General features: G+C 35.4%; 2 protein-coding genes across 5 annotated transcripts; one reads left to right on the top strand and one right to left on the bottom strand.

Annotated features, from left to right (window-relative positions):
• Positions 1-4,609: 4,609 nt before the first annotated feature.
• LOC133863591 (ATPase 9, plasma membrane-type) lies at positions 4,610-11,089 on the top strand. Of its 4 annotated transcripts, XM_062299605.1 has the most exons (15): positions 4,610-4,666; positions 5,750-5,869; positions 5,963-6,061; positions 6,185-6,322; positions 6,422-6,736; positions 7,075-7,401; positions 7,550-7,669; positions 8,502-8,624; positions 8,735-8,839; positions 8,932-9,241; positions 9,441-9,955; positions 10,112-10,285; positions 10,392-10,574; positions 10,676-10,860; positions 10,949-11,089. In XM_062299605.1, exons 1-15 carry the CDS (start codon positions 4,610-4,612, stop codon positions 11,043-11,045), a joined length of 2,868 nt encoding a protein of 955 aa, XP_062155589.1. In that variant the 3' UTR covers positions 11,046-11,089. The 4 variants fall into 4 exon arrangements, with proteins under 4 accessions (XP_062155589.1, XP_062155592.1, XP_062155590.1 ...); XM_062299608.1 differs by lacking the exons at positions 4,610-4,666; positions 5,750-5,869; positions 5,963-6,061 and having other exon boundaries at positions 6,281-6,322; positions 9,441-10,002; positions 10,129-10,285; XM_062299606.1 differs by lacking the exons at positions 4,610-4,666; positions 5,750-5,869; positions 5,963-6,061 and having other exon boundaries at positions 6,281-6,322; positions 8,735-8,843; positions 8,936-9,241.
• Positions 11,090-18,709: 7,620 nt separating this feature from the next.
• Positions 18,710-23,241, bottom strand: LOC133863756 (probable receptor-like protein kinase At1g80640). Its single transcript, XM_062299835.1, has 10 exons — positions 22,794-23,241; positions 21,799-21,969; positions 21,383-21,633; positions 21,153-21,285; positions 20,995-21,058; positions 20,805-20,901; positions 20,601-20,700; positions 19,457-19,575; positions 19,253-19,342; positions 18,710-19,166 (listed from the first exon to the last, which is right to left on the bottom strand). Exons 1-10 carry the CDS (start codon positions 22,963-22,965, stop codon positions 18,999-19,001), a joined length of 1,365 nt encoding a protein of 454 aa, XP_062155819.1. The 5' UTR covers positions 22,966-23,241; the 3' UTR covers positions 18,710-18,998.
• Positions 23,242-27,847: the final 4,606 nt, after the last annotated feature.

Here is a 27,847-nt window from a genome sequence, read left to right as displayed (position 1 = left end):
CTGCACGAACAAATTGTACAACTGCTGATTAAAAACATGGGGGCTTAGATCTAATTCTAGATTGGAATCAAGGAAAAAGAGTTAAATAGGCACCCAACATCAAATTAGCAAAAGCTTGAATAAATTTCAAGTAGTATTACACTATTACTTTCAATAATTAATAATGTGATGGATATGGTATGAGAAAGTGCAACCTGGCCCAGAAGTGGATGGAGGGGATAATCTCTAAATAATAATGTGAAATGTGAAATGGACTAACCTTTAACAATTAGTTGCACATATCCTCACTTAGAAAACCTCCTTCTTCTTCTTCTTCTTCTTTTTTTTTTTTTTTTTTTTTTTTTTTTTTTTTAAATGTTCACATATTCCCTTCAAACTAGCGCACACTTTTCAATGTTCCATCAAATTACCGAAAAATGTCAATGTTCTCCCCTAATGACAAAAATACCCTTAATAAAAATAAAATAAACAAATCAATAAAGTAAAATAATAATAATAATAATAAAAAATCAAAAACACACTTTGGGCAACCGAACCACCCTCAACACCTGGGGTGGTGGCCTTACCACCCCCAAGTGTTGTTTTTTTGGGGTGGCTCAGCTACTCCCAAACAATGGTTTTTTTTTTTTTGGAGGGGGGGGGGGGGGGGTGTCTTCAGCCCACTCCTTCATATATATATATATATATATATATGGAGAACTTTTTTTGTTTTTGTTATTAACCTCCTAAAGTTCAAAAACTCTAATTTTAGTGTATCAAACTTTAAAAAGTTTACAATCTCACCCATTTCGTTAAGGTTTGGGGTTAAATCATATAGAGTATAGGTGAAATGTCTCTTGTATCCCTACATTTAAAAATATTTATGTTAGGGATAAAATCAACCCTAGAGACACGTGGATCCAATGACATCTCGGAGTTATGTCTCGGCTACTTGTTCCGCATGGTTCTATCCAGTGAAGGGAAGGTCGTTTAGGTCCGAAGACATCTCGGAGATATGACGATGTCTCGGTCTTAACATTCCAGGTTACAGTATGTAAAATATCCCGAGATCTCCCAGCCAAGATGGAGTGAACATATCTCGGATATTTGTGCCTCGGAGTAATAACACCTCGGTATGATATCGAGTCGGTGCGGTATCTTCTCGGGGTGATATCCATTGGATGAGTCAACATCTCAGAGTATAAACATCTCGGACTTACACAACCCTGTTATGGTGCGGATATATCCCGAGATCTCCAGGTAAGAGCGGAAACGTCTCGGATATCATCACCTCGGAGGTCAGCTGAAATGTGCTACAGTCTCCTAAGAAGGTGCCATGCGCCACACCCGTCTCAGAATTCGATAAGGATAGAATCCCAGGAGATCAGGGATAAACTACAGATCCATGATTTATGGGATAAGATGGTTATTGACATGGAATCGAATTTAAAGAAGTACAAACGCAATCAACTGCGGATTCAACACTCCTACTCAAATTCCCAGAAGATATGATTAAAACTCAAACCAGGCTAGGACTCAAACTCCTAATCCAACTCAATGTCAAGAGGGTCCGGCCTATAAATAAAGACCGTCACACCAGGTATAAAGACACGAATTCTCTAAGCTCTTGAGATTAAGATTAAGAATTCTCTACAGAAAACTTTTTCGACTGACTTAGGCATCGGAGTGGGCGTGGTCGGCACCCCCGACGAGTTGTTTGTTCCTCTTTGCAGGGTTGAAGTGTTCGGTAGAAAATCAGGCAGCGAATCCTTAGGCGACACGTCACCATACCGGAAACTGTACCAACAATTTAATTTCTAAATAATTAAAATTCTTTTTAAAAAAAGAATTTAACCCACGAGTTAGATGATAACAGATTAATTTTTTTTTATTTTATTTTAAATCATGGTTGTTTTGGCATCGCCGTTGAGATTTAATAAAAAATTCTAACGGAGGGGATCATATTACAATTTTTTTAATGATGGATACACTAAGAGTGATTGCAAAAATGATGAAAATTCAAGACGGTAAAGTGAAGTTTTCCATACACATACACATAAATATACCCTCTCAAACTGCCATCGCATTGTAAATGTCCACTCTAATGACAAAAGTACCCTTAATAAAAAAAATTCTAAAACCTATAAAAATAATAATAAAAAAAAGCTATCATGAAAAAAAAGAAAAAACACACCCAGGAGTAGTGCCCCGTGCTTGAACCATCCCCAAAACTAATGGGGCTGACTCGTTTTTTAGAGGTGGCTTGGCCACCATCGTCAAATTTGTGTTGGCCAAGCCACCCCCAAATAGCACCTGTGGGTAGTTTTCGAGTCACCACCTCTTTTTTTTTTTTTTTTTCCAAATTTATAATAGTATTTTTGTCTTATTAACAAAGATTTAGAGTCGTTTTTCTCTTTTTGCAAGCCTGGGAACATCGACAATTTTTAATAGTTTAGGAGGAGATACTGACATAATCTATATTTTAATAGACATTGCCAATTTAGTGGTGGTTTTGAAGGGGTAAGTAATCTCTTCCATTTTTATTTTTTGAGTCAAAGAAAGCTCAAAGTTATCTCACTCTGCTTTATTTTGGTGTCAAATAACTGAGACATCAATTGGGCCGCATTACATAGGCCACAGAAGACCAGTTAGGTTCAGTAAAGATGGGCTAGAACGGGTCAGCTCAACTTTTGAAGGCCCAACTTATTGGTCCAATGGCCATCCACGATATTAGATAGTGTGCAAACTCTCCAAATTTTCAAAAGGTTTAGAGCATGGTTGGGTAATCTATATCTTTTTATTATTTTTGAAATATATGTTTGGGTGGATTTTTTAAATTTAAATCCTACTTAAGTTTTATTCAATTTTTTTTTTTCAATTTTTTCTCAAATTTTCTAAATCATTCGAACATAATTTCAAAAAACAAATTTTCGTTCTCGATATTTGTAATTTTAAATATAATAAAAAATAGTAGAATACAATACAAGAAAATGACACACCAAACGAGCCCTTAAATTTCCTCTTTCTCATAAAATTTGTGGTGAGAATAAATGAATGTAATTAAAGTTGATTAGCAATACAATCATCTCTAATCCTTTCTTTTATACTTTTAAAGAATTAAATGTAGGTAAATTTCTATTGAATTACTATTTTTTTCCGCATTGAATAGGAAAAAAAAACCTTTCACCTTCCGACCCCCCCCCCCCCCCCCCCTATTATTGTTGGAATTCCTTTTGTTTTTTTGGAATGGAACGATGATTCCTATTATTTTGTTTGGTTAAAATTTAGGAATGACCAATTTTTTTTTTTTTAATTTTAATTTAATCATATTTTTCTACAATTTTCTTAAATTTCCTAGCTCTAAAAATTATTTGTTCAAAAAGTCATTATTTTTTATTTTTGAAAAAATAAAAAATTTGTCTTCCATGGGTGGCCGACCACTCCTAACGAAAGTTCTGGGAGTGGTCATACCACCCCTGGTTGTATCAAGGGTGAGTGGTGATCAGGCATTCCGACAAAAGCTCCAGGTATGGTGCAATCATTCCAGATGCTCATTCGAAGTGGTCGTAACACCTCGAGTACTTCTATTCGAGTGGCCACCACGAGAGGTTTTTTTTTTTTTTTTTTTTTAATTTTTTTTTATTACCCAAAAATAATAAACCGTAATTTATTTTTGAAAAAAAAGAGTTGAATCTCTTTTTGGTCCATATAGTTAAGACTTTTATTAAATGACTACTTCGATTTTAAAAATTATCAATTCAAAAACTTAGCAGCCATCATGTGCTTTCCATGTCATGTCATTTTGTCACATTAGCATTATTTTAAAAATAAAATAATTATTAATATATATATTTTTTAATAAAGAAAACTGATGCTTCCTATATTTAAAAAAATTAAAATCAATTTCTTGATGATGTTTATTACGTAATACACATTTATTTTTGAACAATATTAAGTAAAAGAATGCCAGCTGTAGGTGCGGAATTCTAAAGGCCTTCTTCCGACGGTCCAGATTCCACTAGGCACTTCACTCCCCGTGCATCCACGTGTCCATTCCCACGGAGCCTCAAACGCGAGCTACAGTGACAATTTTCCCTCCACAACGTGTCCCCTCACAGCCCAACGCCAACCCGCCACATATGCATGCTCACCCAAAAATGGCGCAACACAATTGGAAGCTTGGCTTGCAGAAGACGAGAGAGCAGAGTGATAATAGTAAAACCGGTTCAAACCGGATGACCGGGGCCAAAGGGCGCCCCAAGACTCCCGCTCCTTCGCTCACTTCGCGCCTTTCCGTAAAAAACACAAATCCCCGCTCTGTTATAATGCCCTCACTCTTCCAAACCACAAAGAATTGAGAATTCTACTACTCCTTCCACATAGTGAGAGAGTTCAGATTTTCTTGAGCGATTTCATTTGATTTAGGTCACAAATTTATTAAAAGAAAAAAATAATAATAATAAAAAAAAGCATGAAATTGCAGTTTGCAAGTGATCATGGAGGAGCCTCTTCTATTTTTTCGCAACGATTTAGAGGGCCACACACAAGTCAGTATGTGTATATTGAAGCTCGGTGAGAGTTTAAGAGCTTCTTTTTTGGTGTGAGATAACCAGAAAAAGAACAAACAAAAATGGCTGAGAACAAGCGCTTTAGCTTGGAAGAGATCAAGAAGGAGAACGTCGATCTCGTAAGTTTTTTTTTGAAATGTTTTCGGCATATCATTTGGTTCGGTTTTGGTTTGTGTAGTGTAGTGATGTTTTTTGCACTCGTAAACGATTTGTTTTTTGTTTTAGAAGGCGTTTTCGGTTGTGTTTCTGTTTTCTCTTCGATCTCTGTTTTCAGGCTCTGCATATGAATATATGATTTTGCTTTGATAAACATAATGGAAGATTGTTGGATATGATAATCAAAAGCTCTCATTCTGTGCTTTCGTAAATATTTTCTTTTGTTGCTGTTATGGATCGTTTGTACAAATGCTTATTGGATATACTTTGCATTTAAAGCTCCGTTTCCGTGTTTTCATTTTCGTTACAAATTGATGTTCTAAATTTGCTTCTTCATTTTTGTGTGTGTTTGATAACTGTTTGTCTGGTTTTGAACATTCAGCTCCTGGTTTCAAATTCAAATACTTCAAAGATCTATTCTCTGGCTTCTTTAACTCTTTTTTTTTTTTGGTTGAAGTTTTCAATGCTTTTGTTTCAGAGGTCAGATTTGCTTGAAACATGAATTGTAGCCTTTATATATGTTGCCTTTTGCTGTTTTGCATGACATATATGGATGGGGGTGTCTTCAATCTTCACGTAGTCGTTAAATCATCAAAGGGTTGTTTATTTGTGCAAAAGCTGTTTCTAAGCTGGTCAGTGACATTTGGTCTCTGTTTGGTAGCTGAGAAAATGTCAGAAAATCGAAGGAATCAAAATGTGGAATGATTTTATTCTTGTTTTCGACCCTGGAAAATGAAGAACATCTTGCCATTGAGCTTAGTTCAAGTATTTGTCTTTCTCTTTTTGGCCTTGATGGCATTATGATTGTGGTCTATTAGTGGAGAAGAGGCACTTGCTGTGCGCATATATTGAGTTAAATACTTGTACCAATTTGACGTTGATTTCTGTAAGGGATGTTTCTAATTAAACTCTTGTTTTTGCCAAAAAAACAAAAAACAAAAAGCAAAAAGTTGGTTTTTGAAATTGAATTTTTACTGTGCTAATTTGTTGAATTATCGTTGAGATGTATCTCTTAAAAACTTTGCAATTATATATCGTGTATATAGGAGCGCATACCAGTGCAAGAAGTATTTGAACAATTGCAATGCTCAAGAGAAGGTTTGTCAACTGAGGAGGGGAATAAGAGGCTCCAAATCTTTGGCCCAAACAAGCTAGAAGAAAAGAAGGCAATATTCATATACTTTTTTTGTCTATTTTCTTCTATTTATTATTAGTTTTCAAATAAATTAACTGATCAATAAAAAACAATCCTGAAACAGGAAAATAAGTTTCTGAAATTCCTGGGTTTTATGTGGAATCCTCTGTCTTGGGTGATGGAGGCTGCCGCTATCATGGCCATAGCTTTGGCAAATGGAGGGGTAACTTCTCTCTCTCTCTCTCTCTCTCACACACACACGCACACACCCACATAACTTGATACTTTGATGACAATTCTCCATCTCACACTCGCATGGTTTTTTGTTTTTAATGAACAAATGCAGGGCAAGCCAGCAGACTGGCAGGATTTTGTGGGAATAGTGGTATTGCTTGTAATTAACTCCACCATAAGCTTTATAGAAGAAAACAATGCAGGCAATGCTGCAGCAGCACTTATGGCAGGTCTTGCACCAAAAACCAAGGTAATTATGCATGATAACATGGCTACCTCAATATTGGTAAGTAACACACTATCCATGAGTAGAGTAGTCAATTCTGTATGGTTGCTTGGTTGATTGTAGGTTCTGAGGGATGGAAGATGGACAGAGCAAGAAGCTGAAATCTTGGTACCAGGAGATGTGATTAGTGTCAAGTTAGGAGATATCGTCCCAGCTGATGCTCGTCTCTTAGAGGGAGATCCACTCAAGATTGACCAGTCTGCCCTAACTGGTGAGTCTTTGCCAGTTACAAGGAACCCGGGTGACGAAGTCTTCTCTGGATCCACTGTCAAACAAGGCGAGATTGAGGCTGTTGTGATTGCAACTGGGGTTCACACCTTCTTCGGCAAGGCTGCTCACCTGGTGGACAGCACCAATCAAGAAGGACATTTCCAAAAGGTATTATCTCTACGGTCAAGTATGAAATATTACGAATGTACTTATATGAATGAATGGAGGAAGGGGGAGAATTGTGATATTCTTCGCTGAAAATCCAAGGAGCTTATTACTTGAAAACCTGATTACTGCTAAATATTACGATACAAATTTGGGTTTCATGAGCTTAGTGGCGGGCAGACTCCAACAAAATTCTGAATGAAGTTGAGAAATGTCTTTAAACTACTGAAATCCGTTTCAAATGGTGCTATGCTAAGTTTGAACAATTAGACTTTCTCATTTTATGTGTTGTCTTTTGCTTTCTCTAATGTACGTCCACTGGATGGTGATTATTTGGTCAGGTGTTGACTGCCATTGGAAACTTCTGCATTTGCTCGATTGCTGTGGGGATGGCAGTAGAGATAGTGGTAATGTTCCCAATTCAGCGCCGACAGTACAGGAATGGGATTGACAATCTCTTGGTACTTCTCATTGGAGGTATCCCAATTGCCATGCCAACGGTATTGTCTGTGACAATGGCTATCGGTTCCCACCGGCTCTCACAACAAGGTGCTATCACCAAGAGGATGACAGCCATTGAAGAGATGGCTGGAATGGATGTTCTTTGTAGTGACAAGACTGGGACTCTTACTCTCAACAAGCTTACAGTAGACAAGACCATGATCGAGGTTAGTAAGTGTATATAGCATACGGATAAATACTGATGAGGTAAAAGAAGTTAATACAGAATAACTTGGACTATAATCTATTTGTTAAGTGAATCAACAATCATGAAACTTGGTTATTTATTCATGAAAGTGTTTTGTTTATTTACAGGTATTTGTGAAGGATGTGGACAAGGATGCTCTGATTTTACTTGGGGCTAGGGCTTCTAGGGTTGAGAATCAGGATGCTATAGATGCTTGTATTGTTGGCATGTTGGGTGACCCCAAGGAGGTACATTGTACTCCGAATATGTAATCCTTATTTTCCCCTCATTCGTTTTGTTTGAAAGTTATAAACGCTTGTGTGGTTGTGGGCTCAGCTCGCTTTCAGATTTTGATTATAAACAGCACCACAAACGCTCGATACTCCCTCCACGCAATTGGAGCAACATGCTTTCCTATAAAAAATTTAACGAGAGACTGATTCGTTCAATCAGTATTTTGAACATTCAAGGGTTTGTGCTGCCGTTCCTTATAAACCCCAAACCTAGAGAGCAATCAATTTTTGAAGGGGAAAAAAAATCCTTTTGGATCTTTGTTATTAGAAGATAAAGGAATGATTGAAAGTGCTTAGGATAAGATGCCATCTAAGTATATTGCTTTCCTACCCGTCCAAAACTTCCTAAGATCTAGATGGAGCCTAGAAGATGACTGGTTATGGAAAACTGCTGGGGTAAGAAAAACTTGTAAGATTTTGGAATATTTGGGATGGTTAATATTCACTGCTAAATTATAGAGGGCAAAAATTTGACAGCAGAGTATTATTTGAGTGCGCTAAAGGACAGGTTTAGAACACTCCTGCCACTCAATGTTCAATATAATGGGGACAAAAAAAATCAATAATATGGTACGATGTAATTGCTGGTGCATACATTAGTTGAAAGTGTTTTGGAAATGAATTTCTTTCCGTCATTGGCAATGAGAACAGATGTTCCATTGTACTTCATTTGATAGTTTCGAATCAGTTTTATATTCCACCAAGGTAGTTCTCCCACATAGCATCAAGCATTTCACAAGTTGCTTGTTTTTCTTACGTAACTTGTTTTTCCTTTTTTGCCCGGCAGGCCAGAGAAGGTATCACTGAAGTCCATTTTTTGCCCTTTAACCCAGTTGAGAAGCGTACAGCCATAACATACATAGACTCTGAAGGCAACTGGCACCGAGTTAGCAAAGGCGCACCGGAGCAGGTGATAGATTATCCAAATCATATCACTGGCTTTCTTTTTGCCTTACTCACTTTCTTCACAGTATTTTTTATCCATTATCTTTATAGCTAAGTACCTGAAATTTCTACCAGATCATTGAGCTCTGCAACCTCCGGGAAGATGTAAAAAAGAAAGCTCATGCAATCATTGCTAAGTTTGCTGATCGCGGTCTACGCTCTCTTGCTGTTGCTACACAAGTGAGTTTGGGTTCAATGTTCCCCAGTGGTTTAGTTGCATGATGAAGCTATGATTAAACGAACTTGATTTGTCATTGATTGTCTACTTTCAGACAGTGCCAGAAAAAACCAAGGAGAGCGCAGGAGGACCATGGCAGTTTGTGGGTCTATTGCCTCTCTTTGATCCTCCAAGGCATGATAGTGCAGAGACCATTCGCCGGGCACTCAATCTTGGTGTCAATGTTAAGATGATCACTGGTGACCAGCTTGCTATTGGGAAGGAGACTGCTCGCAGGCTTGGCATGGGAACAAATATGTATCCTTCTTCCTCGCTCCTTGGGGACCACAAGGATGAGTCCATTGCTGCCCTTCCTGTTGATGAGCTTATTGAGAAGGCTGATGGGTTTGCTGGCGTCTTCCCTGGTAATTGGACTAACTCATTTATATTGAAGCACCCTGTGAAATATTCAATAGTTCTGTCTGGGAATGAATTGCAAAAATATGTAAACAATTTTAAAAATTTTAAAAGAAAGGAATATGCTGTTATCTAGGGATGATTCGAAGGTTAGTTTGAATGATTGCAAGATTTGTCAAAATGGATCTAACAAGTGGAAGCGTGCAGAGCATAAATATGAAATTGTGAAGAGGCTGCAAGAGAGGAAACATATATGTGGGATGACTGGAGATGGTGTGAATGATGCCCCAGCTCTAAAGAAGGCAGACATTGGAATCGCAGTAGCTGATGCGACTGATGCAGCTCAGAGTGCATCTGACATAGTTCTGACAGAGCCAGGATTGAGTGTGATTATTAGTGCTGTCTTGACTAGCAGAGCCATTTTCCAGCGAATGAAGAACTACACGATCTATGCAGTTTCTATAACTATCCGTATAGTGCTGGGGTTTATGCTTCTGGCGCTAATATGGAAATTTGATTTCTCACCATTTATGGTTCTGATAATTGCCATACTCAATGATGGAACTATCATGACCATTTCAAAAGACAGGGTGAAGGCTTCTCCTCTTCCAGACTCATGGAAGCTTAATGAGATCTTTGCCACTGGCATTGTTCTTGGCACCTACTTGGCTGTCATGACTCTTGTTTTCTTCTGGGCTGCTCACACATCCGACTTCTTTACGGTAGGAAAATATCAATATACCAGCTATAAAGCTAGCTCAATGAAAAAGTTCATGGCGGTTGTCTGGACTTTGGGAAATATTTTCTCACTGTTAGTTGTTCCATATTCTGAATTGAATCTAATTCCAGATGTAATTATACGAAAATAACTTTGGCAGGATAAATTTGGTGTAAGATCTATCAGGAACAGCAATGAAGAGCTCACGGCAGCTGTCTACCTTCAAGTGAGTATTGTGAGTCAGGCGCTTATCTTTGTTACTCGGTCCCGAAGCTGGTCTTTTGTTGAACGCCCTGGCCTCTTGCTTCTGGTTGCCTTTCTTTTAGCACAGCTGGTGAGTAATAGGAAAATCCGGATTCTGGTTAATTGCTGATATGGTTATATTGCAAATGATACAAATGGCTTGCTTACTGAATTGTTTTTCTGCTTGATTTACTCAGGTGGCCACCATCATTGCTGTGTACGCAAATTGGGGCTTTGCGAGGATTCATGGAATTGGGTGGGGATGGGCCGGCGTAATTTGGCTCTACAGCATCATCTTCTACATCCCTTTGGATATCCTTAAATTCATTATCCGATATGCGTTGAGTGGCAAGGCCTGGAATAATTTGCTTCAGAATAAGGTAACTGACCTTTCTTGATTACGAGGAAAGTTGGGGAGATTTGTGCAAACATCTTCTAACCAATCTTTTGACTGTTCCTTTTATTGCACCCTATCATCCAGACTGCTTTCACAACAAAGAAGGATTATGGAAGGGGAGAGAGGGTGGCACAATGGGCTGCAGCTCAACGTACTCTTCATGGGCTGCATCCTCCACAATCATCGGAACTTTTCAATGATAAGATCAACCATGGGGGGGAGTCATCTGAAATCGCTGGGCAGGCCAAGAGGCGTGCTGAAGTCGCCAGGTAATTTTCTGGGGAAGCTGATATATATGTATTATAATATTGTTAAAAGTTATTATCTTGATTTTTGCACCATTTGTTATGTTTCCAGGTTGAGAGAGCTCCATACACTGAAGGGGCACGTTGAGTCTGTTGTGAAACTGAAGGGAATTGACATTGAAACCATTCAGCAACACTACACTGTTTGAGTTAGGAAATCATTTGGCAAGTGAGCTGGGTTGAGAATAATCAAACAAAGGAGATTGTCCAAGACAGTCCAGGGTTGGAAAAGAGAGATCAGGATGTAGTCTGACATTAGCTTAGTATAAAATAGTTTTCATTCATTTAATTTTCAATGATAATTCCTTTCTTTTTATTGCTTTGGATGCGAGTTGAAGCTTTTTGGGGCTTCTATATATTAGCCGTTTTGGATTGCCATCTAAAATGGCTAAGCCAATGTGAATGCCCATAATGACTTATTTAGCGTGCTGCATGCACAGGTGAATCTGAAAGATCGAACAAAAGCTTATGGGCCATGAAAGATGCATCTATGATACAAGTATGTTTTGCAGCTGTCCGAACATAAACCATGCATAACTTATCATCTAATTCAAAACAGCATGATTTAAGGTTTAATTTTTAAATCAAAGCAACTGAAATTTGACAACGTTCTCCTTGGTGCACGTTCCTAATTAGCTGGACGAAGCTTAAATATTGGTGTTGTGCTCGTTTTCATAATTACTAATGAGCAGCAGAACCAACTCTTTGTATAGTGGGGCATAATTCCAAGCTCATCCAATTAATTTGGTCTAAAATTTAGGTTCCTTTTGTCCAATATTAAAATCAGCCCATTAGCCAAAATCAACCCAACTTTCATTCCTTAATTATCCAAAAATTCACCCTAGTCAAAATAATTTCCTTCTAAATCTCATAGAGTAAAATTCGGGTTGTTACAGTAAGTGTGACGAAGGCTACCATGATCTTATAAAATTGACCATGTTAATTATCATGAATGGACCAAAACTTTTTAATTTAGAGATGACACTCATAAACTTTGAACCTAAAAGTTTGAGTTCAAAAAGTTTACAATGTATATTTTTAGGATGATCTATGAGGGTCCAGTGGAAGATTGTTTATTTATTTATTTTGTAAATGGACCTGCATATATCATATAATTATACATTTGTATATTGTCAAATAAAGTATGAGTGGTTTCAGTTAGGCCCATCAAGTGTGATCAATGTAATAATATGACCGGGTCATTGACACATCTTTAGGAGCACGTACGTTTTTTCCTATGTCGCGTTTTCTCTCTCTCTCTCTCTCTCTCTCTCTCTTCATTTCATTTATTATGATTGGCCAAGATGGAATTTGGTCCTTATATATATATATATATATATATATATATATTTAGGGTTGAGATCCTCCACTCTAAATCCTATCACTCACTCGTACACTATATGGGGTAATTCTACATGTTATATAAATGTTCATCAAGTATCAATCAAATTCACTATTTGATCAATTACACGCTCAATAGTAATTTTAAAGTCACCTCATTATTTGATAAACACTTAATAAACATTTATATGACATGTATTAAAATTACTCCACTGTGTAAACTACATTTGAGAGGCAAGTGAAGGGTTTTGAACATGGAGGAGGAACAACTGATGCACTCTAGGTTGGAGGCCGGCCAGCCACCACGGATTCTTTTATGTGGTAGAGGAGAGCTTTTTTTTCTTTTCTTTTCTTTTTTTTTTTTTAAGAAAAATTTTCACTTATTTTATTTTTTAATTTTCTTGTTTTCAAGAATATAATTAGTATTTTATGGGAAATGATGGGTGTGATATGTCAATTTTATTATGTAGCCGTAGGTAACTCGTTGACAACTAATTCTAGACATTATCCTTATGTCTCTCTGATAATGATGTAACTTTTAAAATCATCATTGGACTTGTGATTGATCGATCATTATTAAATTTTGATCAAATAATAATTTTAAAAGCCAGATCATTAATTATTAGAGGGACATAGATATGACGTCTTGTCGACGTGGTACAAATTTCATCAACAATTTGCACGAAAAAGCTGATGGGGAATGATTTCTTAAGTGGCTAGCTATAACTTAGTGTGATTTTTATAAAAACAAATCTAAGGAGTAATTTTTAAACCTATGAAAATTCAAGAACAAATTTTCTATTTTCCCTAAATTAAAATTTGTATTATACTCTTATGATAAAATGAGAGCCATTTTATCTGATAAAAATTATCCTAATTTAAGGATAATGCGTTAGATATATATAATATGAAGAGAGGAGAAGCAAAGAGAAGAAGAAACAGGCAAAGGCCCTTAGGGCTACATCTCGACTGTTTTGAATTATGGTAAAACTGTATTACAATAAGTGATATTTATAGAGGAGATAAAGAGTGATGAACAAGAAACACTAAACTAAATAAAATATATATATATATATATATATATATATATATATATATATAAAAGCATTACTGTAGAGAATATTCTAAATATTTTAGCACCATGATGCCTTTACATGCCTGAATATTAATTATAGAAATGAATTATGGTACTACTCTAGCTACCCATTTATTTATTTAGTAGACTGTTATACTATGGTTATATAATATCTGAGATGATGCGACATTAAAAATCAACATTTTGATTAATAAAGACTTGTAAAAAAAAATAAAAAAATTAAGAATTAATTTTTAGTATCACATCATCCTAATCATATAGAAGTCTAGTAAATATATATCATTTCTTATCATTAATTCCGCATTGATAATTATCATTATTCTTCCTGGACGCTTTCTAGACTTGGCTGCCAATGATCAAGAGATGGAAATCTCTTGGGAGACCTTCCTATCCTATTTCTCGTAAAATCCGTAGTCCTAATATTTCTGTCAACTCCTTTACCCTCGGAAGAACCGATATTATTGCTGTTTGACCGCGTGGTTTCTTGGCTTGAGCCGGCGGCGCCATTGCCATTCTCTTTGATCTTGATTCCCATAAGCAAGCAAATGAAGCAATAGCCCCGCTTTGTGGTATTCTTCTTGTTGATCATAAACAGCCAATTACATGGACAAGCCACGTCATGCTCTTCTTCTTCCTCTCCTTTGCTAGACTCATGAGCGCTCCGGATTTCATGAACCGGAGAAGGAGAATGCTTTGGAGAAAGCCGCTGAAGCTTCCGTACGGTTCTTACGGGTACTACGTAGAACTTCTGACCGGGCATTAGCATCGTGTCCGGGGCAACAACCGCCCATGGCTGCTGGAAAACATGCGGGTGGGTGACGCAGCTTCTTGGGTTCCGGAGCATGACTTCTGCTGCGCTTACAGGCCTGTCATGGAGCTCCACGTGGCCGCCGGGATGAACGATCCTGACAACCATGTTCTTCGTGCTGCTACTGCACAGCCAGCTTGAAAAGGCGGCCATGGCTTCTCTGTCATAGAGAGAGAGGGAGAGAGAGTAATTGGCATGCATGCAGTCGTAGATGGGGAAGGAAGATAAGTAGACGTGGTTGTTCTCTTGGGATGGTCGAGAATATCCATGAAAGAATGAGAAATTTGCAGTTTATATCCTTCTCCATGGCTTCTTTTGTTGATGCATTATTGATACCATCGTTGAAAGATCATCCATTGGCATCACATATATGACTCAGTTAGGCTTTCCATCTTATAATAATATGTCCGGATTTATCGTCTCAAACAATTTTTTTCATTGTCTCTTGCCAACCTAAGATTTACATGGAATATTACTTGGATTCCAAGGTAGGGTCGGCTAAATATAGATCGGAGTAATGTTATAAATCTCTTTTGTGTAATTTTTGTGTCCCCCAAAAATAATGTGTCTTTTAAAATTAATCACCATTGAGTTAATTTGTGATTGATCACTATTGAATTTTGATCAAATGGTGATTTTAAAAGCCACATTATTTTTGGAGGGACACAAGAGTGACATATGAGGGACTTTTAGAATTATTCTATAAATTGAGGTCCAAAAGAAAAAAAAAGTTAAAATAGAATAATGCTAGACGTGCTTTTTGTGTCACTCAAAAAATGAGGTGGCTTTTAAAATCATTATTGTGCTTGTAATTGATCACTAATAAATTTTGATCAAATGGTGATTTTAAAAGCCACCTTATGTTTTTAGTGGGACACAAGAGTAACACATGAGAGATTTCTAAAAATTAGTCGTTAAAATGGGGCTTTTTCAATTTTTAAAATATTAATGTCCTATATTCTTTATATTAGAGAATAAAAAAATAATTTAACAATCTTTCTTCAAGCTTTTTGAGGTGTAAAATTACTAATCAAATTTTCATGTTCAAGTTTTGTTAATATATTATTCTTGATCAAGAGATAATATGAATAATTTATTTTATCTTTATTGTAAGATAAATGATTGTATATAAGTAGGACTTAATTGGTTGTGTACTAAATCGATGACACGTGATCGGAGCTTATAACATTGACTAATTATAACTAAAATTAACGGCATCCGATCGTAACTAGTAAGTATATAGTATATAGAATATCAAAGAAATAAAAAATAATAGAACCGAAAAACAAATATTAGAAGTGATGAAAGAAAATAAGAGAATATATATATATATATATATATATTTCTTTAGTTTCAAATATTAGAAGTGGGTCTACTTTAGTTTCAAATATTTTAAGATTTTAAACATGTTACATCACATTTTTTATTATATAAATGTCCATCAAGTGTCTATTAAATAAGGGAAATGATTGTTGGGGGACGGTCATCCGTCCCCCAACAACCCATTAATAATAAAAAATTAGTTTTTTATTAAAAAATTGCCTCTGATGTGACATCAGAGGCAATTTTTTAATGAAAAATTAATTTTTTAATATTAATGGGATGACAGGGGACGGATGACCGTCTCCTGTGTAGAACGGCTCATTAAATAATGAGGTAGCTTCTAAAATCATTATTTGATCAAATTCATCAATTGATCAATCACGCGCCCATATTTGATGGACACTTGAAGAACATTTATATGACATGTAGAATTATTCACAGGTCAAATGCCTCCTCTTATTTTATTTTTCTTGGAGCATTTTACTTTTTTTTTTTTTTGGTGATAAATTTGATATAAAATATATTTTTATGGAGCCTTTTGTAAATTAGGGGCCTTAATTACGAATTAGTTACGTAGTTGCCTAATTGGCCAAACCATAGAGCCGGCCCGATGTTAACAAAGGTAAGTATTTTTTTTTTTATTTTTTTTTATTTTTTATTTTATATTAGGATCTGTATTTTAAAATTCTCTATCTTCTATGTCTTTGTCTGTGAACTAATCAATGTCTAAAGTACTTTTCAAAAATAAAAAAAAAAAAAAAAAATCAGTGTCTAAAGTATGTAATTAACCGTCCATAATTGGGAGGTAAAAATTATGTAATTAACGAATTAATCAAACAAGCTTCTCTCTTTTCGAGTTATTTGATTATTTTTGCATATTAAGCTAGCTTAGTGCACGAGACAATTCCCCTTTTATTTTATTTTTATTTTTATGAACAATACAGGAGAAAGTCAAGGGGATCGCATGAGACAAATCTCCTTATTAATTCATCATTGTTGGCGTCTTATACTCCTTTATCTTTTCTCTGCAGCTGTTGTACGTTAATGTTAACTACAAGTTAATGGATGATTAATAGAAAAATAATATTTATGTATATTAATACAATTAAATTTTAAATTTATCACTAAATTTGTGAGATTCAACCTGAATCTCATATAAAATTATATTGAATGCGCTTTAATTTTACTCTTTTTACTTTTAAATATGTTATTTTATCATTTTTGTAGTGAAAATATAAGCAATATACATAATCCATGAAGCTGGAATAATGAAAAATTGAAAACTTTTTTGCATTACAATAAGAGAAATGCACATACGTCAGAGCTCTAATAAACATTCCACAACCTGTCTAATCAATAATCTTTACATGTCAAATGTCATTAGAGCATTTGTAATGAACAGGTCAAAATTTAAACAAATTTTAATTAAAAATATTACTTTTGTTATTTTAGTTACCTAGCTTTCAAAAGCTCTAAATACCAAACTCTCTAAATATTATTTACTTTAAATAAATACTGTTTTTTAATAACTTTTCAAACTCTTCTAGAATTCAGACCTCTACCGACCCAACCTGTTCTCCAGACCCAACCCTCGACGATCGGCTTCTTCTCGACCTTTGTTGACCCGCAGAAATGAAAGATCCATGAACTGTGGACCTCATCTGCTTCTAGATCCACTGGAACTGGCTTTACATGATGACCGGCTTCTTTGACAGCCGGCTTTTCCTTGACGGCCGGCATCTTCGACGGCCTTCGACGACCCTCGAAAATGAAAGATCTGCTGACTATGGACCTCCTCTGGTTCGGGATCCATTGGAACCGGCTTTTCCTCAACGACCCGCGAAAAGGAAAGATCGATAACCGATGGAGGCTTGACGACCGGCTGACTATGGACCTCATCTACGACCTTCAACCCACAAAAATGAAATAAAAAAATGAAAAATAAGAAGAGACGAGAGGAAGTTGCCTCAGTAGACCGGACGAACGATTTGAACCCTTCCCAAATTTACTGTAGCATTGACAAATTTGTTAAAGACACGATTTTGATGAAACTCGTCTGATTTTGGTGATTTCGTGGGTTTGATGACTTTCCTACAAATGCTCTTACTATTTAACATCACATATCCTTTTTGTTTGCCAAAAACTAAAACGCATATATATACATGAGGAGTGATCATTGCACAACTGTTGTGCACAACTGTTGTCCAGGAGGCATTTCTCTATAGACAAGCATTACATGTACCTCCTATTCCTTTGTCGTTTCTATCCTGCTGTTTGGAAGTATCGATTTTTTATTTTTTATTTTTTATTTTTATTTTTTTAAAAATTACATTTACAAGTGAAAGGTGAGTCTCTGGTTTTGTAAGTAAACAACAATCGAAATTACTGTGTGAAGTGAATTATTTTTAAAACGTGCGTGGGAACGTTTGTTCTTTCAATTCTATAAATTAACGGCAATATTTTTTCTTCGCGTAAAAGTTTATAATTCTTTACAAAGCAAACACGTTTCTTTAAAACTCTTTACTATGTTGTCCATAAAACAAACTTTCTCTTTGAAATTCTTTGCTTTTCGGAAACTCTACTATGCTAAGCGTAAAATACCTAGTTTTCTTTAAAACTCACAAAAAGGGCTCTAACAATAACGGCTCAAAAAGCCGTTTGTTTTTGTAGTGTTTAGACCTTCCGCCACATTCTTGAGCAGAAGCATTTTCATTAGGGATGGCTATTCTTCCTTGATGTGACCTCAGGACTCCTTTTATTTCCTCGCCCCTTTTTATCTTGTCGTTGGGTGTGGTAGTTTTACTAATTTGTCTTTTCTTTTTTGTTTGTTGTTTTACTTCCTTGTATTATTTTTGTTTTTTTTCGATAAGTGGGGTATCAGGGGCTTCGCCCCTACTAGATCTTTGGGGCATCGTGCAAAATGCCTCCTCCTCACGGGTTGAATAAAGCGTGAGCCCCTACTAGATCTTTGGGGTATCGTGCAAAATGCCTCCTCCTCACGGGTTGAATAAAGCTCACGCTTTCAACCGGAGGCATGGCCTCAAGAATAGTTTGCACTCAGGTAATTGCATAATTCATTTGTTTTCAGTGTAGAATTAATTCAGATTTCTTCAAGTTCCACAAAGTAGTTGATGCCCATAACCATAATGACAGATGCCCATAATCGTTAGTTTTCTTATTTTTCAGACACTTGACTGAAGAACAATGATGAATGCCTCTAATTATAATCTAAAGGAAAGTTAGAATAACATTTCCAAATATAAAGCCTTATATTTCGATAAGATAACAAAGATTCATTTCCCAGAGTTCAGAATCTTTCCATTCTAATGTTTGCTTTTTAATTCTGTTGTGCTTTGCTAGATACAGCTAGAGGGAAAAGGCTGTCTAAGCTAAAAGTAAAATGTTCTGAGATTTTCATGGAAAGAAACCCCTCAAATTTACTACACTCTACATCTGTAATAACAAAAAGAGAAATGAAAAACAAAAACAGAAACTTTCTTTCTAGCGTGGCAATGCGTAAGAGTCTCAACCAATTCAGCAGTCAGTTGGAAGATCCAGAGCAGACTGGCTTGGTGGTTCTGTAAATCTGAGTGACCCCCTAAGCTCAGAAGGGACGAGAGGGATAAGTGAGTGAAGGACATCCGTTATCAGTGGCCGGTAACTTGGCTCTGGCTGTACACATAGTACAGCCACAGCAGCAACCTGTTTGATGGCAATATCAATCACTATTTAGCAATTAAACGACTCATAAGTACCAAAATATATGTTAGTGTTTTCATTCTACAAACCTGATATAAGTGCTTTAGGTCCATTGTGTTTTCTATTACAGGATCCACAATGTTTGGAAGCTTTGATCTGTCTGTAAGCTGGGGCATAGCCTGCAAGTCAAAGATGATTCAAACATAAAGCATTAAGAAGCCAAAAAAACTTAGAACCCTTCTTAAATTTTACTTCATAAAAGGCAGCTTGGTGGGGTCTGAAAGAAGACTTACCCATGTCACAATAGATTGGTATTGAGCTGGGGCAACATCCTCCAATGGCTTTCTTCCCATCAGAAGTTCTAGAAGGACAACTCCAAAAGCATAGACATCGCTTTTATCAGTTAGTTTACCTGCAAAATATCATCTTACGATTTTATATGCAAGAAAACCGCTCTACTTAGCTTTTAGGATCTATTTGGCAATAGAAAACTAGATATAAGGGACAACTCGTTTAAGTATTATAACACTATCCGCAGCAGAAAATTGATGTTTTGTTGTTTACAACTCTATGAAAAATGAAGGAAAAGAATTCATCCTCTTTCTTCCCCAACTTGGGAGGCCATCTCGGGTTACAGTAATACATGGGCCATCCTATAACATTGAAAACTTTCTTTTCATGATTACTTCACCCTTGGAACAGATAGAATCATGGGAAAGAGTACATTCCAAGCCCAAATCATACTGAATTCCATATTCCCAACAGGCAAATGGATAGACTATCTAAAGGACTTCTAATCCTATTCTGACTCCGTAAAAGACATAGGAGGTTTGGTTGTTAAGACAGATGGTTTGGCATAAACTCAGTTCTAAATAAATCAAATCAGAGTGACATGAAGGTTAAGCAGTTTATGCAAATTAAAAGAACCATCTACCTGAGTTCAAGAATTGTTATCAGTCTTTGTATTATATGTATCATAGATATCAGAGATTCTATGCAATATTTGTGATTAACTTGATCATCTTAAGCAGCTAATATGCTATTTGGAGACCCTTGTTATGTCTTTTAGAAGTGTTAAAAAGAAAGGGACAAGTGTCCCTATTCTAGAATGAGGTGAAGTGCCCCTATGAGTTGTCTTATGATGAGCTATCCATATTCCATAATATTGAAGTTGTTTGTGTTTTCCGACAAATCTCCGTCGGTGGTAGAATTTTCCAGCGAGTTTTGACTAGTGTTGGTGTTTTTTGGCGAGTTTCTTCTAGTGTTGGTGTTTTCTTATGAGTTTCAACCAATGTTGGAGCATTCAAGCACATTAAGAGAAGTTTGAAATGTTTCACGGAGAAACAGCTCTTGAGGGAAGAAAATACAAGAAGCATACAGATCATTCAAACCAGAGGTCATTAATATGCAGTTTGGAAGTCATATAGACTTGCATACCATCTAAAAGGAACTCTGGTGCTGCATAACCCAAAGTTCCTGAAAGCTTTATGTTCTTGTTTTCGGTGCCAGAAGTTACCGCAAGACCAAAATCTGACAGCTGATTCAAGAAAATCCCAGTAAAGGGGAAAATGTCATGGTAAATATCACAAAGAAACAAAATAGTGTGCCTGCCAATTTCAACAGGTCACGTATAGATCGTACCTTGGCATTGAAATTAGAATCCAGAAGAATGTTAGAAGATTTTATGTCTCTATGAACCACAGGAGGATTGGAGTGCTCATGAAGATATTCTAAGCCTCTAGCACCATTGATAATAATACCAGCCATGTTAACATAAGAAATGGGGAAAAAACTAATAAAATAGAAAACATAATTAACATAATGGACTTACCTAGCGACATCAACAGCTATTTTCATCCTCAGATTCCATGTTAAATCTGATCCTCGGGTAGGTCCTACACCATTGAGAAAAACAAATACAATTTTAATGGACATATGTTCCTTTTCATATAATCCATGTTTTAATCTATAATCAGAAAAAATGTATACCATGCAGTTGATTTTCCAAAGAGCCATTGTCCATCATTTCATAAACGAGAAACCTTGATTCGCCATAAATGCAGTAACCCAAAAGTTTAATAATATTCTGATGCCTGATTTTACTCAACCAATTCACCTCATTCTGCAAATTCCATAATAATCAATTAAGAGGTCACACTAAGCAAGAAATTCAAGTAACAGGAAATGGATATCCAAATCAATTTCAGAGAAACCATTACTTCAAATTCTCTTGCTGCATTTTGTCTGAAACCATCAATTCTCTTCACTGCTGCAAGTAACTTTTCATCAAAACGAGCCTTGTAGATTTGTCCAGAACCACCCTCACCCAAAACATTACTTTCTTGGAAATTGTTTGTTGCAGCTTCCAATGATTGATAATCAAATATAGCTACCAAACTTTTCTTATTGACCATCCTCAAGGAATTAAATCTAACCATAATTGGACTCGACGACATCCCTTTTGCAGCCTCTTCAGATCATATTAAAACAGACGGTTTAGAAGAAAGTATATATATATATATATATATATATATATATATATATATATATATATATATATATATATATATGAAAAACCAAGGAAAAAAAAAGAAGAAAGAGCGATTGCAATTTATTTTCATGGAATAGAGGATACCTAAGCTCTTTTGGCTTTTCTCCTTGGATTTCTTCGAGTTTTTGCATCTGTAAAACCAAAAATATAACAGAAACAGCAAAATTCCACCGAGGAGAGTGGAAGCAGCAATGATCGTTATAAGAATTCTCTTGTTCAAATCTTGGTGGTGCGCTACTCTAACCTCTGGCATTCCTGTTTTAACAAAAGAAAAATATGACTAGATATGCTGATTAACAAATAAAACCATCAATTAAGCTATGAATGTTTGCAAATCCGTTGTAATCCCTTTTTTTTTTTTTTTTTTTTTTTTTTTTGTCTATGCATAAAATATGTATAGCTAAGTTTCTTAAAAAACCATAGAGATTATGACATAGAAAAAGGAAGAGAATTGTAATATTAAAGTCCAAACCCAATAGTACACTATCATCAAATAAGTACTGGATAAGCAGACAACAACGTTAGTTAATTGTACTATGTCTCTGTTTGGTTCCCAAGGAAACTGTGTAATTAACATCTTACAACAATACTAGTTATATTCTACGTTCCGATTTTCTTTCCTTGTTTTTCTTGAAATAAAAAATTCGAAGTCACCCCAACTAACTGTGCAAGGTTGCTGTAACAATATTACGAGGTTTCTGGCACATTTTCTCAGTAACCAAACAGGGCATAAGCTAAAAGAAAAAAGATTAAATCCCCCTAGTGTACAGATGTGTAATTGCATGAACTCGTTGTTTCTTTTGGATTTTCAAACGACTAACAACGACTCACAGTGCAATTCCTTCCCTTTTACTGCATTTCAGCAACCAAGCAGAGCAAAACATAATATCCAAAAAGATCAAATCGAAATCCCTCCACTAACGAACATATCAGACTACAAGTCTATCTACTTCAGATGGGGTTAAAATTTTGAATTTTGAATTTTGAGCCAATGCAAACCCATTAACCCATAGAAGCAAATAATGAACAGAACATAGAAGTCCATAAAAAGCAGAAAATCCTCTGCATTGTTGAAATACCTGGAGATTCAGCTTGCATTTTCAGAGAAAATTGAGAAATGGGTTGTCTCTCAGTAACAAAAACAGGCTCAGAATTGGATGATACATCAGGCTCTGATCTGGCATCAATTATGGCTGAAAGCAAACAAGTGTTTAACACCCACATAGGCAGTAAACGAGCAAGAAGATTCATGTCACTTTTTCCTCAAGGAGACAGACAAAGAGAGAGAAAAGTGTGTTAACGTAGGGACTTTAGAGAAACTTCTCTAGTAATTTCTTTTGCTGTCGAAGTTTGAATCTTTGTTATCCATAGGTAGAAGAGGACAAAAGAACTGTTGCAGGGAAACCAAGAAAGTCCTTTTTTAGGCGATCGGTGGTTTCTATCTATCCGGTGAATGGGGTCTGTGGCTGTGTATCTTTTATGACCGACTGTTGGGGAGAAAATGGGACATGAATCATGTGGCAGTTAGCAAAAGAGCTAACTCTAAAGTACATTTAATTTGAAGTTTTGAGAGAAGGGCAGTGGGGTTCCTGGATTTATTTATTTATTTATTTTTTTTTTTTAGTAAAAAAAAAAGAAAAGAAAATGGGAGGAAGAAAAAGAACTTCAAACAAAAATGAAAATCAATCATATATTAGTTTATTTATTTTTACATATATATATATATATATAAACAAATTGCTGAGTATGTATATTATCATGGATAAATACAGAATAATCTTTAATATCTTGTTTCAAGAATTGACGAATCCCGGCCTTTATTAACCTGTGAACTATCTCATCTTCGTACATCTCATATGAATCAAGATTTTTTACAATTATTTGCTTGAATTTGAGAGAATTCGAACATATGATTGTTTGAAAGACCAATACTTATGAGATTTACCTAACCAGATAAGTAAAAACTATTCAGCACCCTTTTTGTAACCTCAATTAGCTGCATGTACTGATTTCAACACCATCCATCTATCCTTCCGCAAGGCATGTACTATTTTCGGCGCATATTGTATGCAACTTGGTTAATTATATGCATGCACTGACAAGAATAATTGAAGCTTTGTTCGTTTGTTAATGTTTTGATGTGTGTTTTTTATTTTTTATTTTTTGAAAATAGAAAACAAAAGAAAGAAGAAGAAATTTTTACCGAACAAAGCTATTATCTTTTTAAAAATTGATATTTAAAATCAAATTTTATATTAATAACATTATATCTTGTCTTATAAATTGCAATCAAAATTACCAAATTGACCCGTTTCTGCAAATTGTAAAATTGAAGTGCTTTACAAATTACAAGACTTTTCATGACAAAATAATTGTTGAAAAATTGTCATTTGCTTTGCTTTATTAGTGGTAGGGATGTTTTTGCATTATTCAATTATGAGATTGGGTCATGAATCTATTGCAGAAATCCTCTGCTCATTATGTAGATATCAAGCAAGGCCTTACAGTTGGTTATTGTTCACACTGGATTATTTGAGCTACTCATACTCTGAGAAATCAAAGTCTTTAGATTCGGAGGGAGTATGGTTGCAAGGTTAAAACTTGTAGGAATTGACGGAAGGGCGAGTGACGCCTGTAGCTTAATTTGACTCAACGTAAAAAAATCTACCAAGTTTAGACATATTAAAGATTGACAGACTGAGAGCACCTTCTTAACTCTACGAGCTGTAGTGCATGGTTGTTCTTAGTTAGTGGATCGATTTGTCTGACGAATTAGGGCCACGTAGACCACAAAAGTTTGAGACAAGAACAAATGTATGTGATGAATGATGTATTGTTGCAAACTTGGTGAGAATTAATTGATGACACGAGCAAATGGGTGACTGCACCTAAAGTGCGAGTACCAAATGGGGCCTAATCCTCCCCATATGCGAACAGTAACAGATGACACAAAAAGCTCAACTGCTAATAAAATAATCACAAGTCTCATGTGAACTTTTGGGGTTTGACAATGGATGATATAAAGACACACAAAAAGAAAATAAAATTACAAATTCCATCGATACATTGAATCCGTGTTGGAAGATATGCATTTGTTCATTACATGATTCGTCGTTTATGATTTGTCAACCCTTTTTATTGTCTTTTATGAGTAGTTGATGTCCTAGGGATAATTTGTCATGTCATGTCATGTCATAAAAATAATTAATTATTATTAATTTAAAAAAAACTTAACATATGCATGTTTTTATTATATATATGGTTGTCCTAAATATTCTTATAGAATAAAGAAAGAAGGGGGTTGCCTGTAATGGTGATTCGTAGGAACAATTCAAAGGTGAATTTGTTTGAAACAATACTTACTGCCATACAAAACAAGCTTGAAAAATCACAACAGGAATAAGAGCATTGATAATGATTGGATCAAAGCTGCCAAAAAAAGAGCACCACTACGATGTCCAATGAGAGAGGAGCACCACTACGGCAACACATGCATCATACGCTTGTCAAGGTGGCGTGTGGTGTACATGCTCAGAGGCATAGGGATTTTTCGAAAGCGGAAGCCGGTAGAGGCCGGTGAGGGGGAGGTGCATGGGCTGTGGAAGGAGATGAAGGTGCAGCTGACTTTTAAATCGTGGGAAAAAATATATCTAGAGTATTGAAGAAGAGAAAGACGCCCTTTCGAGAGACTTCTCTCATATACTCGAGATGAAAATAACTCGTTAGACATTTGTTGGTAAGCACTCAAGATCTTTCAATGGTATTGTCAGTTTGAGAGAAAAGAGTACGTTGTCCTTATTAATACGAGAAATATTACATACACTCTCAAGTGCAAACTCTTTGACATGTCAACAAAAATCACAATTAGATTTAAATAAATTATTATTGAATTTTAGATTCATCGGTGATTTCCACTGCCATATTAAAAACTTGAGAGTTTATAATATTCTTGTATTAATATTTGCTTACGTATATTGGATTATGTTTAAGCAAAATACACCAACTGCCTACCAAGAAATAATAGACTTTGTATTATATATTTGTCATGTTCGGCCACACATGCTTTACAAACTACCTTGGATCGACAAAAAAAAAACAAAATAATAATTGTCAGCTCTTGTGTCATTGAAATCTAATTTCCTAAGCAAGCTCTAAAAAGAAAATACAAGTTAAATTAGTTTGGTGAATATTGGACTACGTACGTACGTTTGTAACGAAATTGGCATGGTGATTTGACAGATCGACCACCACCCTGGTCCCTGCCTAATTATTAAGTCAATATCAATTAAATAGAATAAGATTGAAAATGCATTGGCTAAGCCAGATAAATGCCTCCGGATGTCCCACGTTACGTTACGGCCAACTAATTTATGAGATGAACAATCAACCATGTGCTCAATTAAATGTTTGTTTGTGCATCGATCAAGGACAGCTCATGTGTCATTGTGTCGTTGTCTCCTAACTGGATTTTGGGGGAAAATGACAAACATGCCTTTTAATTAATTCATTTAAGGGATAATGAGAGGAACACGTGGGAGTCAAACAAGATGTTACTTCTATCTCAAGAGTCTAAATTAATGGGTTTGGGTTCAGTAAAATATATTACCTACTCTTTTTTCTTTTATACTTTATCGATGATGTGGGATACAATCTTCATAAGCACAATCACAATAAATTTTTTATTGTCTTTTCTCTTCCCTACATGGAGAAAAAAATGTGAATAAATTTACAAAAAAACCATAAACAGCAGATGCCCTTCGGTTCTTTAAGCATTGAGAATGTTACAGTTCTACCTAATGTGTAGGGAACTAAAAAAGCTTCTATATACATTATTTTAATACAAAATGTTTATGTTTCCTCTCTCTTCTCTCATCTCTTTTTTTTTTTATTGTGGATTTTGTTGAAATTTTGTGAAAAATGTGAGGGTAGGTAGGAACTTATATTTATATAGAAATAATATATAATTAATATAAAGAAAGATAAAATAAACTATCGTAGAGTGTATTTGGGATAAGGAAGAAAAAAAAAATGGTTTTATTCCATAAATTTAAGGAAAATCAAATGGAACATTTTGTGAATGTTCTTAGAGCATTCACATCATCTTCCCTATAAGTGTTCTGTTCCCTAAATTTTAGAAAAAATTTCAAGAAATTCACAAAAAACCACTTACAGCAGCTTCCCTATATTTTTCTATTCCTTGAGAACGTTACACTGCTTCCCAATGCAACACTATAGCTTTCCCATTCCTTATTATATTAAGGGGAAATTAAATTTTACCCTCTTGAAATATCCACCATTTAGCGATCTGATGCCCAATGTAAAAAATTTGGTAGATGACCCACTTAATTAATCTAGCCAATTATTGGCACTTAAAACCTTCCGTTTATTTATTCATCACTTTGGACTGAAAGGAGGCTATGTGCGTTGCACGTGATCTTTTAAAGCCCGTAAATACCAATTTCCCCCCGCCCCCCCCCCCCCCCCACCCAAACTCAACCCACGTGCGTAAAATAACATGTGCGTAATTAAACCTGCTCACAAAATTCATCTTCACCAAACAAGCCCTTCACAACTACCCAAACCGTAGTAAAACACCTTGTACACCTACAACGGAGAAGCCACCAACTAAGCATTCAGAGTCGTAAAACTAACAGCAATTTAAGGAATTTAAGGAAGCATTCGTTTAAATAGGTAGGAGCAAGTTTATAAAACTTGCGAGTTAAGTTTCAGTAAAACTTGTAGATTCAGTTAAATCTATAGATAAAATATCTTAAATATTCTGCCTATAGGTATTTTTACAGTGGGTTCTTCTCATTTAATTAGTCTCATTAAAATTATTATTTAGATCCGTTTGAGGTCTAGATTGTTTCATAATTAATATTATTTCTTCCATAATTTTATTACACTAATAATATTAGTTTACTAAATATATTATACCAAATAATATATTTTGTACAATAATAAATATTATAGTACTAATTGAATAATATTATTGACCAATTAATTTACTAATTAATTAAGCCTGTCTATTTATTATCTTAGCAATATTTTTAGAGTATAATATTAATTAACGTTTTATTAAATCAAAGTTTATGAATATTTATTTTCATAAATGTTCATATTTATTCTTTTA

Source organism: Alnus glutinosa, chromosome 3, assembly GCF_958979055.1.
Source record: "Alnus glutinosa chromosome 3, dhAlnGlut1.1, whole genome shotgun sequence".
NCBI classification, from domain to species: Eukaryota; Viridiplantae; Streptophyta; class Magnoliopsida; order Fagales; family Betulaceae; genus Alnus; species Alnus glutinosa.
This window is presented reverse-complemented; position numbering and strand designations above follow the sequence as displayed.